The sequence below is a fragment of the Sarcophilus harrisii genome, chromosome 4 (assembly GCF_902635505.1).
Source record: "Sarcophilus harrisii chromosome 4, mSarHar1.11, whole genome shotgun sequence".
Lineage (NCBI taxonomy): Eukaryota > Metazoa > Chordata > Mammalia > Dasyuromorphia > Dasyuridae > Sarcophilus > Sarcophilus harrisii.
The window spans coordinates 157,002,476-157,020,908 of record NC_045429.1 but is presented as its reverse complement, the minus strand read 5'-3'; the positions used below and the strand labels follow the sequence as shown (position 1 = coordinate 157,020,908).

The window sequence follows — 18,433 nt, the reverse complement described above, 5'->3', positions numbered from 1 at the left end:
CAACAGTCACCATAGAGATAGGTACTATTATTATAATATCCATTTTACAGGTGAGAAAACTGAGGCAAATGGAGGTTAAGTGACTTGCTCAGAATAAAATAACTGATAGTAGATAAATGAGAACTCAAATCAATTGTCTTCCCTTTATATAGAACCTAATTTACTTAAGTAACACATGATTGTTATGTGGATCTAACATAGCATATTATTTTGTATTCCTCTGATTTTTTTTATCATGTAATATTGTTCATTATAATTGCTTACTTTTTATTTCATTCCCCCACTAGATTGTAAGCTTCCTATGGGGGAAAACTGGGTCGATATAGATAAATTTTATATAGTTTTCCTCTACTTAGTCTAGCACTTATCCAGCTCTACATCTTCATACATTGTTAGTACATCTGGAATGGGAAACAGATGGAATTCTTTCCACCCAAAGAATCATATAGAAGGTTCTTGAATGTACTGATTATATTAAAATACATATTCTTTGTCAACAATGTCAATAATAATATACTTCTCTGTTCCTTTTCAAAATGTATATAGATAGGTATAAAATGAGTGAGGCTAGGAGTCAGACTTGAGCTACACACACTAACTGTGTAATCATGGTAGTTAACCTGTGTTTTGCCTCAGTTTTTTCAGCTATAAAATGGGGATAATAACAGTACCTACCTACCAATGTAGATCACAAACTCTTTTAAAATTTAAAAGTTTAGGCACTTGCTAAGGATCATAGTGCTTAAATTTAAGTCTTGCTACTTTCCATACTTTCACTCATTGTGCTGCAATCACTTTTCTTTTTTTTTTATCACTTATTTATTTTAAAATAATAGCCTTTTATTTTCAAAATACATGAAAAGATAGTTTTCAACATTCCCCCTTGCAAAACCTTGTGTTCCAAATGGTTTTCTCTCTCCCTTCCCTTCACCCCCTCCCCTAGATATCAAGTAATCCAAAATATGTTAAACATGTGCAAGTCTTCTGTACATATTTCCACATTTATCAGCTGCATCACCTTTCAATACCTGCTTGTCACTCTAAATTAAACAAGCTATCTAGCTCTTTGATTCAGAATTGCCCTTTAGAATAATACCCCAAAAGGCCAAACTCCCATGGAGAAAGCAGACAGAATGTCTTCATTCTTTAAATAAGAATTCCAAAATATAGTTTCACAACAAAGAGCTGATTAAATCAGTGAACCAGGAAGGTCAGTGTTTGGATAGCAATTTTTACGTCTTGGAAGTCCTACTCCTTTTTTCTTATCCAATGACATTTGGGAAGGGAGTATATGCAGGTGTTTGTAGAGAGAGAATGGGTCAGCTTGTCATATTTGTATCATCTCATTGTCATTCAGCTACCTCTTCATTTGACACATTGGGATTTAGCAGCATTCAAAGTTAAAATGAAGTAGTTGACAGCAAAATTTAGTGTTGTTGTTTTTTTTTTTAATGAAGAACATTTGACAAAGACATTATTTACTTCAGTCATCAAATATTTTTTCACAGCATAGGAATATCAGACCTTTCATAATGGTCTCCAGCTATATGACTCTTGGGTAATAAAAATAACCATCAATATATAATAAGCTACAACAGAGCTAGGCAGCAGGGGAAAAGACTGTCTGTGTTCAATGCCTTGTGTCTCTTCGCAGAAGCTGCTGTCGGATGAGAGATTTGTCTCCATGGAAACAGACTCTGATGAGAAGCAGTTGCTTAATCAGATCCTGAATGCTGTCAGAGTGACTCCTTCCCTCAATGAAGACCTGCAGGTAGAAGTGATGAAGGTTAGTATGATATTCCGTTGTGGCTTGCGTCACTGGAACAGAGACAAAGTCTGATCTCATTGGTGACGCTAGATCTTGTGAAAGACTTTGTTGCTATCTGTAACTCTTCTTGTTGGCATCCAATTATCAAAACTGCTTATTTAATCTCATTGAAACAGAATGGTCTTGACTTGAGCTGTTGGTGCATTCTAATGTAAGTGACAATTGTATGGGAGGAAACAAATTCAATAAATCCAAGCAGAAATATGGCTGATAAGAATAATAGGAATTTGTCTAGCAATTATTCATCACCTTTTAATACAATATGTGTTAATTGATAAAGTAGTCTGTCTTAGGAATACACCTCATCCTTGCTGGGAATTCTGCCTGTTCTAGTTTAGAGACCATACAAAATAACATTCTTTATCTAACCACTCCCTCCTGCCTCTCCAAAACAGACAAGCAAACAAACAAGCAAAAAAAGAAAACAAAAAACCCAAACATTCCATTCACTAAACAAACCTAAATGTTTCTGGTAAACATTAAACTACTCAGACAAAGCTTGATATACATTTTTAATGATTTAATCTATTATTCTCTTCCTCACTTTTACTACATACAGAGGAGTGCAATTGTTGATATGCTTCCTGATGTCTGCAGGCAATTCACTGAAATATTCCAGTTCAAACCTTCCCTATCTTGGAAAATTATTACAACTTTCTGGGCCTCAGGTACTACCCCTAAATTATGGGGACCAGGCTAGAAACATTCTCCAAGGCTCCTCCTATCTCTAAAATTTTGTGATTTTGTAGAAGACTGAAAGCTTAGGTATTAAAAAGATGTGATGTGCAGTCTCATCATGTACTGTAACATAGGTCCATTAGTCATTAATAGACCATAACTCTAGATGTAATTATTTTTGGTTGCTTTTTTCCCTACCAAAACACTGACTGGATAGAATATAACTAGCTACTAATAGTAGTTTCTATGGCAACTTGTCCAGCATACTCCCTTTAACCATTAGATTTTCAGCATATGCTTGGGTGGTGGTTATATTTATGGAAGAAATGAGTCACAGATTAGGTCTAGAAGAGATTATGCCATTCTGAAATCTCTTCCCCAGATCCTACATTTATTTTAGAATTCTTTTATTAAAGATTATAATGGTGAAGTAATTCTTTATCTAAGATGGGAATAGGCAGAATGTTAAATGGTTGTGTCAACCCCACAACCTGCTTCTTTGACCCCATCCTTGATTTCTAATTCCAACCCAGTTATACCTTCTGCTAACTTAGCTGAGAACAAGAAATAATACATATTAACTCTCCTGGAAGTCACATCATGGCTAACTTTCTAATGTCATCATAATGGCTTCTAGAAATCTTAGTTAAATTCTGGAAGCTAATGTTTCAATAACATGTAGCTAGGAAAGGCAAGCAAACTGATCTTCTGTAAGAGGGAAAACAAGACTATGGATGAATGTTCCTAATATACATAGCTTTTAATCAAAATGTTGACTATGAATAGTCCTACTGTTGTATTTTACTTTTGTCCCCCAAAACATCCTAGTACTGGAAAATCAAAGCATTTTATTTTTCAAGAGACCCTGATTTAAGCATTTTAATTTATTAACCTTTTTTTTTTTTCCACTTCTAAGATTCTCTTGGGGGAAAGTCAAGGAGGAGTCACTTTTTGCTTAGCAGCAAGACATAGAAAGAGATATTTCTTTTAAAATAACTGTTGACAATATATTGGCAGTCTAAAAACCCAGGAACTAAATGAACACAATTAAATAAAGAAAAAAGTTAATGGAAATAAAATTGTTTTAATTTTCTGCGATTTTAATGTTTATGGATTTTTCTGGGAGGGTTGTTTTGTTTTAGAAAATAGATCTTGAGAGGTTGGTATAACATCTATCTTATCTGACTGACCCTTCACAATTCAGAGTTAAAATCAGACCTATCCTTTAGCTTCATAGGCACATTAGAATCACAGATAATTAGAAGGGACTTTATAAATCCACCCCTTTCATTTTGTCAGGGAGGAAGTCAAACCTTCCTCTCCGTCCCTCTTTCTTTTCTTCTTTTTCTCCTTTTTCTCTCCTCCTCCTCTTTTTGCAGAGTAATCTGCCAGTCATCAATAAACATTTCTCTAGTACTTACTCTGTGCTAGGCATTTTGCTAAGTACTAAAGAAAGAAAAAGCAAAATCAGCTCCTCCCCAGTGAGTTTTCATTCTAAGGTCAAGGGCCGGGAGGACAGAAGAAGAAGGAAGGAAATAACCTCAACATAAAAAATACTGATAAAATAGATGGAAGTAGTCCCAGAGAGGAAAGCACTAGCATCTGAAGATGCCTCATGGGAAAGGTGTCACTTGATTTACATTTTGAAGAAGCCATGGATTCTACGAGGTGGAGGGGAGAAGAGGAAGTAGTTCAGTCAGGGATGACAGACCCAAGAAAGGCACAAAGATAGATAATAGAACATAATAGAAGCAGCAGCAAATAGGCCATGAGGGAAGGTATCTTCTCATATATTTTTCTAGTCCAATACCTATTCTTTGTAACTTTGTCACATTTCCTTTTGATTGTTTTATGGTGGTAGTTCTTTCCATTTACATGTTTGTACTAATTGTGTCTAATAGAAGTTTTAGACCTACAGTTTATAACACTCCTAAGTAACCAGAATCAAATTAAAATACAATAGAGAAATATTTAGCAAAACAAATAAAAATACAATAAATCATAAATAGGGTTAATATGAAATTTTCTTTTTTCCCTCATTCTATTTTTTCACTCAATAGTATTTTATTTTTTATATATAAAGATAGTTTTCAACATTTACTTTTGTAAGATTTTGAGTTCCATTTTTTCTTCTTCCCTTCCTCTCACTCTCCCCTTCCCAAGACAGCAAACAATCTGATATAGGTTATACATGTACAATCATTTTAAACATTTCCATATTAATCATGTTATAAAAGAAACATTTAAAAAGGCAAAAGCCATGAGAAATAAAAGAACAACAAAAAAGTGAAAATCTTATTCTTTGATCTGCATTTCAGTATTTACAGTTCCTTCTCTGGATATGGCCATTCCAACTTTATTGGAATTGTCTTGGATCATTGTATTGATGAGAAGAACTAACTCTTCTGTAGTTGATCATCACATAATTTTGCCATTACGTTATACAATATTCTCCTGGTTCTGCTCACTTCACTCAGCATCAGTTCATATAAGTCTTTTCAGGCTTTTCTCAAATCACTGGACTCACCATTCCTTTTTTTGGCAGGGGGTAAGGTAGTTAGGTTTATGTGACTTGTTCAGGGTCACACAGCTAATAAGTTTTAAGTATCTGAGGCTATTTAAACTCTGGTTCTTCTGACTTTAGGGCTAATGTTCTATCTAATATACCATCTTCCTGCCCCCTGTCATTTCTTATAGAACAATAATATTCCATTACATTCAAATACCATAACCTACTCAGCCTTTCTTCAATTGATGGGCATCCATTCATTTTTCATTTCCTTGCCATCACAAAAAATGTTCTACAAACATTTTTGAACATGTGAGTCCTTTTCCCTCTTTCATGATCTTTTTGGAATATAGATCCAGTAATGGCACTAATGTGTGATTTTCTAAGTCAATACATGGCCGACAGGAATCCTTACGAATGATTTAATTTCTATTTAAATTTGATACTTCTGTTTTCTTGGCTTTGATATTTCACTTTATATCAGTTCATGTAAATCTTTCAATACTTCTTTGTATTCATCCTATTCATTGTTTCTTATAATACAGTAATATTTCATTATATCCACATAATCCAGTTTGTTTAGCCATTCCCCAATTGATAGGCATCCACTTTGTTTCTAATTTTTTGCTACTGCTAATATGATAAAATTTTTATGCTATAATATGATATATGCTATATGATAATATATATGATATATGATAATACAATACATGATGGTTATGTTATAATGTGATAAATATTTTATCAAATATGGAGGAAATTTTAGTTTCTCATAATGAATCTAGTTAACACACAAAAAGTGAAACTCTAACCCAAATTATACTATCTCTCCCTTCAAATGAACTAAAAATAATTAATAGCTCTTTTTAGTTATAACTGTTAATATGGATGTAGAAAGACTACCTTTGACTTTTGAAAGTGCTGGGCAATGAAGATTAAAATTTATAATTTGAGCAAATAATGTTGCAAAATTATACAGTTCAAAAGGGATAGTTCTGAAATCTCTTTAATGAGCCAGAGTAACATAGAGATGCTTAATCCTCTAGATGAAATGTTAATATTAGCAGTGATCAGTGATAAGAGATTTTTATAGTATAGATATTCAGTTTATGCAAAATGTTCTTCTGTGTTCCATGGAATCTTTGTAAATAACTAATGCCATTTCTGACATCAGGGTTCAGTACTTTAGTTTTTGTCTGATAGATAACCTTTTTCAGGGTTGTTATTTGATACAAAGAGTGAGGTGAGAACAGAGCCTGAGAGCAATTAAGAATTCTGATCTAGATTTTGCTAATTTATGACAGGTATGAAAACATCCAGGAAGAGAACCATTAGACATGGGATGATATAAGGCATTTAATAAATCTTTGTTGATTAATCCACTAAGTTAATGAGCATCTTAACCTGGCAGTGATATCAGCTCTCTGATGCCATGAACTAGATTTAAATATGATGGGAAAAGATTGATTGAAAGTAATATTATCAAGTGTGTAATTACATTGCAAAATTGCAATAATAGACATCAATAGAAGAGAAAACCTTCAATTACCTTTTTTCTTTTCCTCTACTCCAGACTACTAATGGGAAGGAAAATAATGAATTTAAGGAGGAGAAAAGATACAATGAATTGAGTGAAGTATTTTTCCTCATGTGAATAAATAGTTAACGTTTTTTAAAATCTGAGATCTAATTTGTGTCTATTCAGAGGATTGACAGAAATCTGCTATATTGAGAACAGTGCAATAGTTTATACTTATATTTTAAATATTCTATTTAGAGTATATATTATAGAGCTAGAATAGAGTTTTCAGTCTGGAGTCAAGAAAAATCTGACCTCAGGTATGTTATAGCTGTATGACCCTGGACAAGTTACTTAACACTATTTGCCTCAGTTTCTCCATCTATAAAATGAGCTGGAAAAAGAACTGGCAAACCATTCTAGTATTTCTGCCAAGAAAACTCCAAAAAGGGCCAAGAAGAATGGGACATGATTGAAATGACTGAACAACAAATTGGGTAAATAATGGTACAGTATGAAACAGAACCCCAAATTCAAGTCTATGTTCCAGGAACTGGGATTTACAAATCACATCTCATTTGATCATTGCAACAATGCTGTGAAATCAGTGCTATAATTATCACTACTTTATAGTTGAGAAAATTAAATGACTTGCTCAGTGTCACATAGTTAGTATATGCCTAAGTCCATATCTGAACTCAGGTCTTCCTGAGGTAGGCCCAGTGAATGCATTCTCTACTGAATTATCTAACTGCCTTTAAATACCTATACTAATGCTGGTAATGCAAAAACAAAAATGTAACATTACCTACATTACAGAGTTTATATTCTATCTGAGAAGAAACCACTTATAAGTATATTACATTATTTCTCTTCTCCCATTCCATAATTCAGACAAACTGGCCTTCTCTCTGTTCCTCACTCACAAAACTCACTCCACTCCAATCCATGCTTTTTTTGGTTGTACAGTGGCCATCTTTCCTTCTTGACATACACTTTTTCCTTACTAGAAGAGTGTCCCATAGAACCCCTCTCTTCTTTCAAGATGCATCTGAAGCAACATCTCGATCCATCCAAAAGTTCCTTCAAATGGAGGGAAATCAAGGAAAAATATAAATGTGGCATTTGAGCTGAAACATAGAATTCTACAAGGCAAAGGTGAAGATGAAATGCATTTTCAGACATAAGGAAAAGCAGGGCAGAAAGTAAAAGGGGTATTATTAAAAGTCAATAAAATTAAGCCATATGGACATGTTTGTTGATTGATTAAAATATGAGATATTGCAAACCCAGAAAGAGAAATTAGAAGAAACTATCAGTCAGGCTGGGATAAGAGTCTAACAACAGCTTATTGGTCTTGGGCATACTGTTTTTCAACAGCCACAAAAACTGGTTGTTATCCTTAGGGATGATGTGGTGTATTGGTTCCTGAAAAGTTTGCCAACATGCATGTTAGGGAAAGCTTTGTTGGCATGAACTTTTATTGTTTTTATACAGACAATTCTTGATAATCTTGTTTATAGAAATAGATGAGGTATAACGTAGTCTAGTTAGATTTTTCTTGTGCAGCATGATAATTGTGGAAATATGCATAGAAGAATTGCACATGTTCAACATGTATTGGATTACTTGCCCTCTAAAGGAAGGCGTGGGGAGAAAGAAAGGAGAAAAACATTTGGAACACAAGATTTTGCAAAGGTGAATGTTGAAAACTATACATATGTTTTGAAAGTAAAAAGTTTTAAAAATAAAATTTTTTAAAATCTAGTTAACAGATAATAGGCATATGACTTTTTTTTAAATCTGATTTTTACTTGGCTGTGGAAGGCCTATTAAAGGTTTTTGCAATGTTTTATAATGGTGTTGAAGAGATGCATCTGACAGGATGTCTACCAAGCTAGAAAGACTTTGAATATAGGACTGATAACATATCTATGTCTTTTGCTGAAGCAAAAAGCAGGTTTTTTGCTGGATGATTGAATTTCAGCTGATGATATCTTTTAGTCAAGAAACTCATTAGATTATCTTCTTGGAGTCAGGAAGCAGTTGTGAGCTGTGCCAGTAGTGGAAGTAACTATAAAAATGAAATCACAAATGTCTAAAGTTTCTAAATGCTAATCCTAGGCATAGAAGTTTGACTTTCTTTATCATGACTTTTTTGTTGGTATTAAAATTAGAATTAAAAGGAATCATTAATTTGGATAAATTAAGACCTGATTCACATGAATAATGGATTATTTTGCATGTTTTGAAATACAGTTTCATTCCTTTCAAGTAAATAGACTTGTGAAAACTAGGCTATTAAAATGACGCCAAGGAGAAAGTTCTGTGAGTACTAAGTCTTTGAAAATAATTATACCTTTTAGAGAGCATAAACACTTCTTCAACCTCCAATTAACAAGTGAAACAGATTCACAATATATTCATGAGTGTGTTCTGGAGGCTGTGGGTATTGAATACTTGAATACTTATCTTGAATACTTAACTTGAATACTCTCAATAAGTGGGAGAAAAGGTCATGTGAGTCCAGGAAAAGATATCGGAAGATGATCTAATCTGCTTTCTCTCCATCAGCAATCAGTCCATTTAAAACTTTTTTTCTCTTGTTCTCTTCCTAGAAGAGGAAGAGGAAAGAATTTTGAGCTAGATTGGAAAAATTTGGCTAGCTGAGAATAGAGGGGATTGAGGGACATTAAGGGAGGTTTGTAGGTTTCTGTGTTGGTCTTGATACTTTTAATTGGAGTATACAGTCTGGTAAAAACTTACAAAAATTTAAATTATTATTCAATTATAAAATCCAAGAATGCAAAGATTATATTTTATTTGTATTTATATCTCCAAATCTTAACAATTCTTTCTGAATTTTTGTTTGTTTTTTGGATCAATAGCAGTCTATTTTAGCCCATCTGGGCCAATATCTCTAGGATTCTTCTTCATCACATTAGACACTACCAAAGCCTTATGCAAAATTGCAACTTTATTTTTATTTCACCCCTCTACCAGGAGCCTCCTAAATTGGTATAGTGGTCCATAATACCCTTTTTTTCCCCTTTTCCTATGGGGATGAAACTTAAGTTTCAATTTTTATAAAAAGCTAATATAATAATCTTCTATTTCATTGGCCCATTAAAATTGGTCCTCTGATCACCTACAATCCAACTGCAGGAAAAAATTTCACAAACATGTTAGTGTATTTAGATTCATATTAACATGTAATATGAATCCAGAGATGGTATGGTGTAGTGAACAGAGAACTGAACTTGTTAGAAGTTCTGCCTCTGACAAGGAATAGCTAGTGATAATGGACAAATCACTGAATCTCTTAGTCCTCTAGAAAGATGTCTAAGATTTTTATGTTGCAGAAGTTCCAAATTGAGTTTGGATAATATGTGTTCTGTTTGCTGATAAAAATCACAGGTTCAGTCTCTTTCCCTATGAGATCCATTGTAAACCATGCTCATATTTGGCATCAAACTCTGGCTCTGACTAGAAATGGGAAGGAATTCACATACTGTCTGCCTCCTAGTATACTATAGGTACTGTTTTGCAGAATATATGAGCTCAATGAATGTAGTTGATTGAATTATAAATCTGACGTTTTCCCTAGTGCTTCCCCGGAGTTCTAATCAGCTTAATTTTCTGAGATGAATTTTTTATGACTCTGGGGAATTCGGAGCCTTCTCTGAATTCAGAGTCATATCCTTAGAGCAGGGTTGATGATGTGGAGCTTTTTGCATCCTCTAGAAAAACTAGACTCAGAGAATCTTGGATGTTGATTAAAGAGACACAAAGAATATGAGCCTAATTTTAGTCTCTGGTTTGTGACATAGTTTCTGGCAGCTAGAGGTATCACCTTTTGAATTGTGAGGGAAAGAAATTTGATGTGATTCATTCAGAATTCTTGTGTTTTGTTTTTCATGGTCAAATTCATTATATTGATTGGGAAAAAGATATTTGCTAATAAATTAACCCAGTGAAGACCAATTTTTGATGAATTATCATTGGCTATGAAAAGCCATTCTTTTTAGATGGCTTATGTTGTACACCGAGTAGCCCATACAGAGTGGGATGGTTTTCTCAGCTGGCCTGCCCCTTTTTTAACCCACATAAACAGAGAGAGAAGATAGATTGCTGCACTCTGTTCATACTCATTAAAGGTTTGTACGTGGCACATTACTCCTGATACTACTTGTGTGAAGCAGAGCAAAAAGAATCTTTTTATTGTGAAATAAGGGAGCCATTTTATTCATTCCCAGAGGCAGAAATTCATTGTAGGAACTGTAATAATAAATGATAAAGTCAATATAGAGACAAGCAAATATGGTACTTGTGTTACATGAAACAGTCATTGAGGTTGGCTACAATGAGATTTTCTTTTTCTATTTCTTTTCCCTCTAGAGTCCTTATTGCTATACCATTGAGGTTTATATAAACAAGGTTTATTTTCAGAAAAGAGAGAAAGAAACACTCATTTATTAAGTGCCTACTGTGCACTAGGCCCTGTGCTAAGTGTTTTACAAATTATCTCATTTGATCCTCACAACTATCCTGACCCTATCCACTTTCTTATACATCAATTGCCATTACCCTAAACTCATTACTTCTCATTGAACAAAAACAATAGTTTTTGTTTGCCTTCCCAGATATCAGTTCTCCCTAGTCCAATCCACATGGCTTCCTACAACTATTGGAGTAATTTTCCTAATGGACACCTCAGATTACACCAGTCTTCTGAACAAAAACAGTTATGCGGATCATTTTCACATCTACTTCTCAAGCCCTCACCTCTCTCTTGACCTCCAATCTCACATCTCCAGCTGTCTTTTGGAAGATAATTGTCCCCTAAAAACAAATGTTGTATAGGCTCTTAAATTCAATATCCAAAACTGAACTTACTATCATTCCCCCACAATTCTCTCCTCTCCTAAACTTTCCAGTTACTGTCAAGGTTGGTACCATTTTCCCAGTTACTCAGAGGAGTAACTTAAGTGTCATCCTCAACTCTTCACTCTCTTAACTACCCTCTCATATCCAATGTCTTCCCATATCCTGTTGATTATATCTTTAAAAGCAAATTTTATGTATGTCCTCTTCTGCCACCTTGGTGGAAGCTATATCACCTCCCTCTTAGACACCACTGTGATGTACTGGTCCTCTTTGAAAATGAAGGATGAACAAAAATAATAACACTCTTGGACTATTAAATAGCTTTTTCATTTTCCTACCTAAAGACTCTCCTCATTAAAGTCCCTCTTCTACTAAGCTGTCAAATTGATCTTCCTAAACCCAAGATTGGCCTTCTCACTGTCTCTCTCTCTCTCTCTGTGTATCTCTCTCTCTGTCTCTGTCTCTGTCTCTCTCTCTCTTTGTCTCTGTCTCCCTGTCTCTTTGTCTTTGTCTCTATCTCTCTTATCTCTGTTTCTTTGTCTCTCTGTGACTCTCTGCCTCTGTTTCTTTCCTCTCTGCCTCTGTATTTCTGTCTGTCTCTCTGACTGTCTGTCTGTCGGTCTCTCTATATGCTCTATCTGTCTCTCTGTCTATCTTTATCTCTCTCCCACTCTGTCTATGTTTCTGTCTTTTGCTTTGGCTCCTTTTTGACTCTAGAGTGAAAAACAAAATCCTCTATGGCATTCAGAATCCTTTATAACTTGGTTCCCTCTTATCCTTTTAGTTGTCTTATATCTTATTCATCCTCTTATACTCTACTCTGTACCCTACAGCTTCCTTGTTGTTCCTAATAGAAGACAATTAATTTATCTCTAGATTCCATTCATTGTCATTGGTCATACCTGACCTTCTCTTCTTTGTCTCTTCCTTCTGGCTCCCCTGGCTTCTTTCAAGTCTCAGCGAATGTCTTATCTTCTACAAGTATCCTTTCCTTCATGGTTGTTTGCATGTTGTCTCCCACAAATGACTGTGAGCTTATTGAGAGCAGGAACCATTACGTGTCTTTATTTGTATCTCCAAGGCTTAGCACATGTCAATTATTCAGGCATGTCTGATTCTTCATGACCCCATATAGGGTTTTCTTGGCAAAGACACTGTAGTGATTTGCCATTTCCTACTCTAGTCAATTAAGAGATTAAGTGACTCTCCCAAGTTAAAAGATCTAAGCAATGTCTGAGGCCAGGTTTGAACCCAGGTCTTCCTGAATCCATGCCCTGCACTTTACCTACTGAGCTACCTAGCTGACTCATGGCATGGTAGTTTTTTAATAAATAATTTTTAACTGAGTTTAGGGATTTTTAGTTGCCTATGGAAAAATGTATTCAAATCTTTCCATGATCTACCTCAAGCTTACCTTTCTATTTGTAACCCCAGCATACCCTCTTTCCTTTAAAGTCCTTCCTCCAAAGTTAGACCGATTTGAAATATCCTGGACAGATTTTTATTTGCTTACAATGATAGCTCACAAGTTCCCTTCATTTGTTCTCTTTTACTAGTCAGCCAGAGGGCACATCGAATTCAAAGAAAAGAAATTTAATGGAACATCATAGTAAGAAAAGTTGTACTCCATAATCTAATCTTTAGTGAATAAACCTTTACTCAGAAAAAAGATTTGACATAAGTAATGAACAGGTGTGAAGGAGCAGACATGTAGAGAACACTCACAGCCAGAGATTATACATGGAAGGGCAACATGTATTCCTCACAGTCTGTCTTCTGATATCTTCTGATCATGTCATTGGGCTGTTCCTCCTAGACTTGCTTCCTGCCAGTCTTGCATGTCATAGTCTTTGCTAGATTTAATAATTTCATGGTCACAGCTAGGTAGTCTTTAGCTGATCTCATGGTTGCTGCTGGGTCTTCTGGTAAAAGAGCTTCTTTCCTGTCCTTTTTGGTACAGTAAATAGAAAAAAATTTCCCTGAGCTCAACGGGGAGAAAATAAACATAAAGTAATTAGAAATTTCTAGCTCATTAGGAGCTAAACTAGTATGTTTTAGAAAGAAATTTGAATTTAATTCTAAATTATAAGCAGTCTTACAGCTTCTTAGCTAGAGCCACGCTGTGAGCTTCCATAGCTGTGAGCCACCATATCTGACTAAGGGCCAAATGCAAGGCCATGAACCCTACATTAAAGTAAAGTCTGACTTTTGAAATTAATTCAAAAGTTAAGTTAAAAGGTAGCTTGTTGGCAAAGTGGATAAAATGCCTATTTTTAAAATTATTATTCTAGTTATAAGTACAAAATATCTTAAAGCATTAGCTATAATAATAATAATTATTAATGATTATGATGATAATAATAGCTAGTGCTTTAAAGTTTACAAATATATATATAATGGGAAATGTCTGCCTGAGCTGACTCTTAAAGGAAGCCAGGGATTCTTAAGAGGCAGAAAGAAAAGAGAGTATTCCAAGAATACTTGGAATATAGTCAGTGCCAAGGAACAGAGATGAGAGAAATGGAATGTCATGTGTGAAAAACCTCAAGTAGGCCAATTAGGGAAAGAAGATTGAGAAAAGGTTAACCTTGCCAATGGACTTATTGTTGAATTTTGGAAGAGAATCCATGTGGCTCAGAGGAATCCATGAGTCCATGGAAACTGAGTATATGGATTTAGGATTTATCTATATATGTAATTGAAGTCTTGAGATTAATTCATATTGACAAAGAAGAGATTTTGTTTCAATAAAGGAAGACTTATTATTTGATAAAGCATATGATTCTAAGTTTTCTTATTGTTAGTAGTTTCATTTTTTTTTAAAGGCACCTGTAATATATTGCATAGAGAGCTGGCTGATAAGATACAAATGTATGGATTCAAATCTCTTGTCTGACATATACTGGCTATGTTACCCTGAGCAGGTAATTTAACTTCTAGCACTCTGGGCAAGAATTTAAGTTGCCATTTTCTATACCAAATGAGAGGCTTAATGGATAGAATACTGGGCCTGGAATCGTGAAGACCCGAATTCAAAACCAGCTTTAGATACTTGTTAGTTGAGTGACTGGATGAGTCACTTAATCTCTGTTTGCCTTAATCCCTTGGAAAAGTAAATGGCAAATCACTTCATTATCTTTGCCAAGAAAACCCAGTGGACAATACTATCATGCTATGGTCCACAGGGTTATGAAGAGTTAGACACAACTGAACAATATATCAAATGAAGTCTTAGGTTCCATTTTCCTATCTCTTTCTATCTTTTACATAAATAATAAGTTATTATTTCTTTAGGGTTTCCAGCATTCAATCATAAATTCTAAGTTTTATTTTTATAAAAAGAGTGACAGTAAATAAGGGAAAAAACACTGAAATAGATAGAAATAATGAATGAGAGAAAGAGCACAGGTTAAAGATATCTCTACTTTTTCCCAGTCCATAAAGAATGTTAGAAATAAAACAATCTAGATTAATCCTCCTTCCTTGCACCCCATTGATAGGACAATAAATAATTAACTCAATCAACATTTTGGAATGTTTTCCAAACTGTATGCATAATAAGTTTAATGACAATTGACTTCTTCAAATGAATCACTCCTTTCCCCCCTTCCTCCTTGACCAACAATATTCAGAAATAATTATTTGCCAAAACTGGAGCAAACTGAGACAGAAACATTTCTTCCTATTTTCTTTTGACAAATAGCTCTTTTTAGATAAGTCAAATATTAGAAACTCTATTCATTTAATTAGCTCATCATGAGCATCAAGCCATTTTGAAGATAAAAATATAGCTCTGGATAAATAAAATCATGATATTGGATGACAAATCTTGGTTTCCCTTTTGAGGACTCAATTGTGACTCCACATATTTCTTGAACAGATTCATGATGCAGAGAATAATATTCATTGTGCATGCCAGTCACAAAGACCTGAAAGAGGAGAAAAACATCTATTCTGGGCATCAATGTTTTTTTAAAAAAAATAAAAAGGATGAGCAAGTACTTTCTTACAGAACTGTGTACATCTAATACTCTCCCCAGTTTACAGCATCTTAACTCTTCATATTGAAAGAACAGCATTCGTCTCATACTGCTTGTCGCTTTTGAATAAACCTTGAGAAAAAAAAAATTTCCCTAGATTTAAGCAAACATGATAGAGAGATTGCTAGTAAGTTAATTTCATAGCTATATAAATTGTATATTCATAAGTTAATTAAGGAAAGGCATTTATAAGCATTTATTATTTCCTCAAGTCCTTAATTGAACTCATCTTTTCTAATGCTTCTAGCACTTGACAGGGAGTAAATAAATACAAAATGATCAGAAATTTCTAGCTCACTAGTGATCGAAAAAATGAGTTTTAGAAAAGACATTTGGTTTCAATTCTAAATTGAATTTACATTTCAGACTGTACATGTCTGTCTGTACAGACAGACTAAAAAGAAAAAATGTGTATTATGTGAGGTGTTAATAAAAGAGTTAATAGAGTTGAGATCTAAATTGTATTATGCATTCTGTGTTTACAGATAGTTTTTGCCTGTTGAAGAAGGAAGTCAATTCTGTCTCCCTCTCTCTGCAATACTAGCCCTTCTTCTGTCATTAATTTGATTCTTAGAATTTTCTAACGATGTTGGTAACTGGGGGAATAAAACCATTGTCTATTTCATAAGCATTCCAGAGTATTCAGACTTAAATAGTGGTTCTTACTAAGTTTCAGGAGGAAAGGACTTTCATTTTTTATGTTTTATGTATCTGTTTCTTTGATATACCAGAGATAGAGTGCATCCAAGGAGCAGGCAACTAATTTATCTTGGCTTGTCTCTATACTTTTAAATTTTTATTTTACTGTTTTCTTTCTCCTAGATTCTTATTTTAAAAATATGAAAAATAGGCTCCATTCCCCACACATGATTAGAATTGTTATTTTCTACATACTCACCTCATCATAGCCAAATTATGATTCCCTCAGCAAGTATGAATTGAATTCTTCCTATCTATCTAATAAGATGTTAAAGTTGGGCCAATATCCATTAAAGTAAACCATAGATAGAGACAGCCTTGCAGTTGCTATGGGAACTCAACTGTGAATTTTCTGGTCTTTGTATGGCTTAAGCCATACTACTACATCCTGGCATCAATGTTATTTTGCATTTATCTTGCATTTTGAACAAGAAAATTCTTTAGCCCCAAAATACTTATACCTGAATCACTTGAATTATCCATTAATTTGTAATACAGTTGAAAGTATAATAGAATACATTTGAATATAAATAATAAAATTTCATAGTCAAGGTTTTTTAGTTGCTGTATATTTTTCTCACTGTTATAAAAGTCCCAAAAATATTTTAAATCCCATTTCACCTCAGTCCGTATAGTTTATCTCCATCCATTGTAAACAAACCTGGAAAGTGCACAATGCAAGCATTCTCCACAGCAAATGTTTTATCAGTATAAGGACAATGTGTTTCACAGTTGCTTTTATCAGTTTGATGCTTAGATCTTCTCACATTGTTAACAAAAAAATTTATTAAATTTATTAAACGTTTTAGTGTGATAACTTATATGTAATCATGTACATCAATGGTTCTCAAAGTTTCTTGTCTTTGAACCCTTTACATATTTAAAAATTATGGAGGGCCTTTCCACTCCTCCTTCCCTAAGAGCTTTTGTTTATGTAAATTATAACTATTTTGTTTATATATCTTATATTTGTTTATGTATATTATAACTATTAATATTTGTTAAATTGGAATTTTAAAAATTAGCATTATTCTGAAAATATTATTGATTTTGTGGACATTCTGAGGGGGTCTCAGAGAGCCACAGGGTCTCTGGATAACATATTAAAAACCACTGATATACACAATAGCTAGTCTTCATCCATTTTGCTTTATTCATGTGGATGGTTAAGCCAATCTCTTTTGAATAGGAGACTTATGTATTGTTAGAGGGCCTGATGCAATTAGCACAATGTCTTCTGCCAAGAGAAACATCTGGAGGAGCACATGATCAGAACAGGAGATTGGAAGATCATATAACAAGAGTAAAGATAACAGATGAACCCTGAAGTGCTGTACCAAGAGAATATTAAAAGATCAAGAGGAAAGCCTCTGTCTTGTTTGTTGAGTAGATATACCAAAGGACATATGAAAAATTACATAGCATAATAAGATGTGAATGGGCTGTCATTTCTAACTCTGATTTAGCTTCTGCAATTTTCCTGATTTTATCTTTTTTAAAAAAAGATGGCTTTGATATCCTTTTAAATTTTTTTTGTTATTCTTCTCATTTTTTGATTAGTTATTGTGTCACCTCTTGTTTTCTTGAAATAATTCTAATGAAAATATTATTCAATTTGTATTTGCTTTTTGAATTCTTACAAGCCACACTTTCATGACTTTTCCACTTTTTGCTCATTTTCCCCCATTCCCTACTTCTCTTAACTTTTTTTTAAAGGAGGCGGTGTCCAATAAGAAAATTAGTAGGAAGGAATTGTGTATATTGCTAGTTAGCAATAATTTAAATGCTTATTTTAATCTTCCTTCAGGTACATATGCTAAAGTTTTCACCCCTGACTTTCTGCCCTATACATTGCCAAAAGCAGTCCACAAAATTAAAATAATTTGATTTTGACTGATGGCATTGTTTTCAGCAGCACTTTGACTTTATCCTTCTGATTTAATACTTCCCAGGCATTAGTAAAACTGAATATTTATTTTGCCACTCATCTTTGGTATGACTCATTTCTGTCTGATTCACAGGAGATTGTAGGTCTTGTCAGCTCTCTTTATTAAATGCTGCCATGCTTTCTACACAACAAGCCCTGGGTGAATTAGTTCAGTTATTGTTATTTAACCATTATTTTTGTACAGTTTTCTTCAAAATGATAAGGAAAGTCTTTGTGATTAGATAAGACCTTGTCACATTGAGGGCTAGTTCATCTGATTTGTACTAGAGGGTTACAACTTAAAGATGAGACTATAAGATCACAAATCTGGACCTGGGAAAGGATC

General features: G+C 33.9%; 1 protein-coding gene across 3 annotated transcripts in view; it reads left to right on the top strand.

Moving 5' to 3' along the window:
• The window catches only part of ARFGEF3 (ARFGEF family member 3), a 207,172-nt gene that overhangs the window by 62,633 nt on the left and 126,106 nt on the right, over positions 1–18,433 (top strand). For all 3 annotated transcript variants that reach the window (XM_031964200.1, XM_031964201.1, XM_003769494.4), the window contains exon 4: positions 1,655–1,786. In XM_031964200.1, the coding sequence (XP_031820060.1) occupies positions 1,655–1,786 (132 nt within the window). The remainder of the gene's footprint in view (positions 1–1,654; positions 1,787–18,433) is intronic.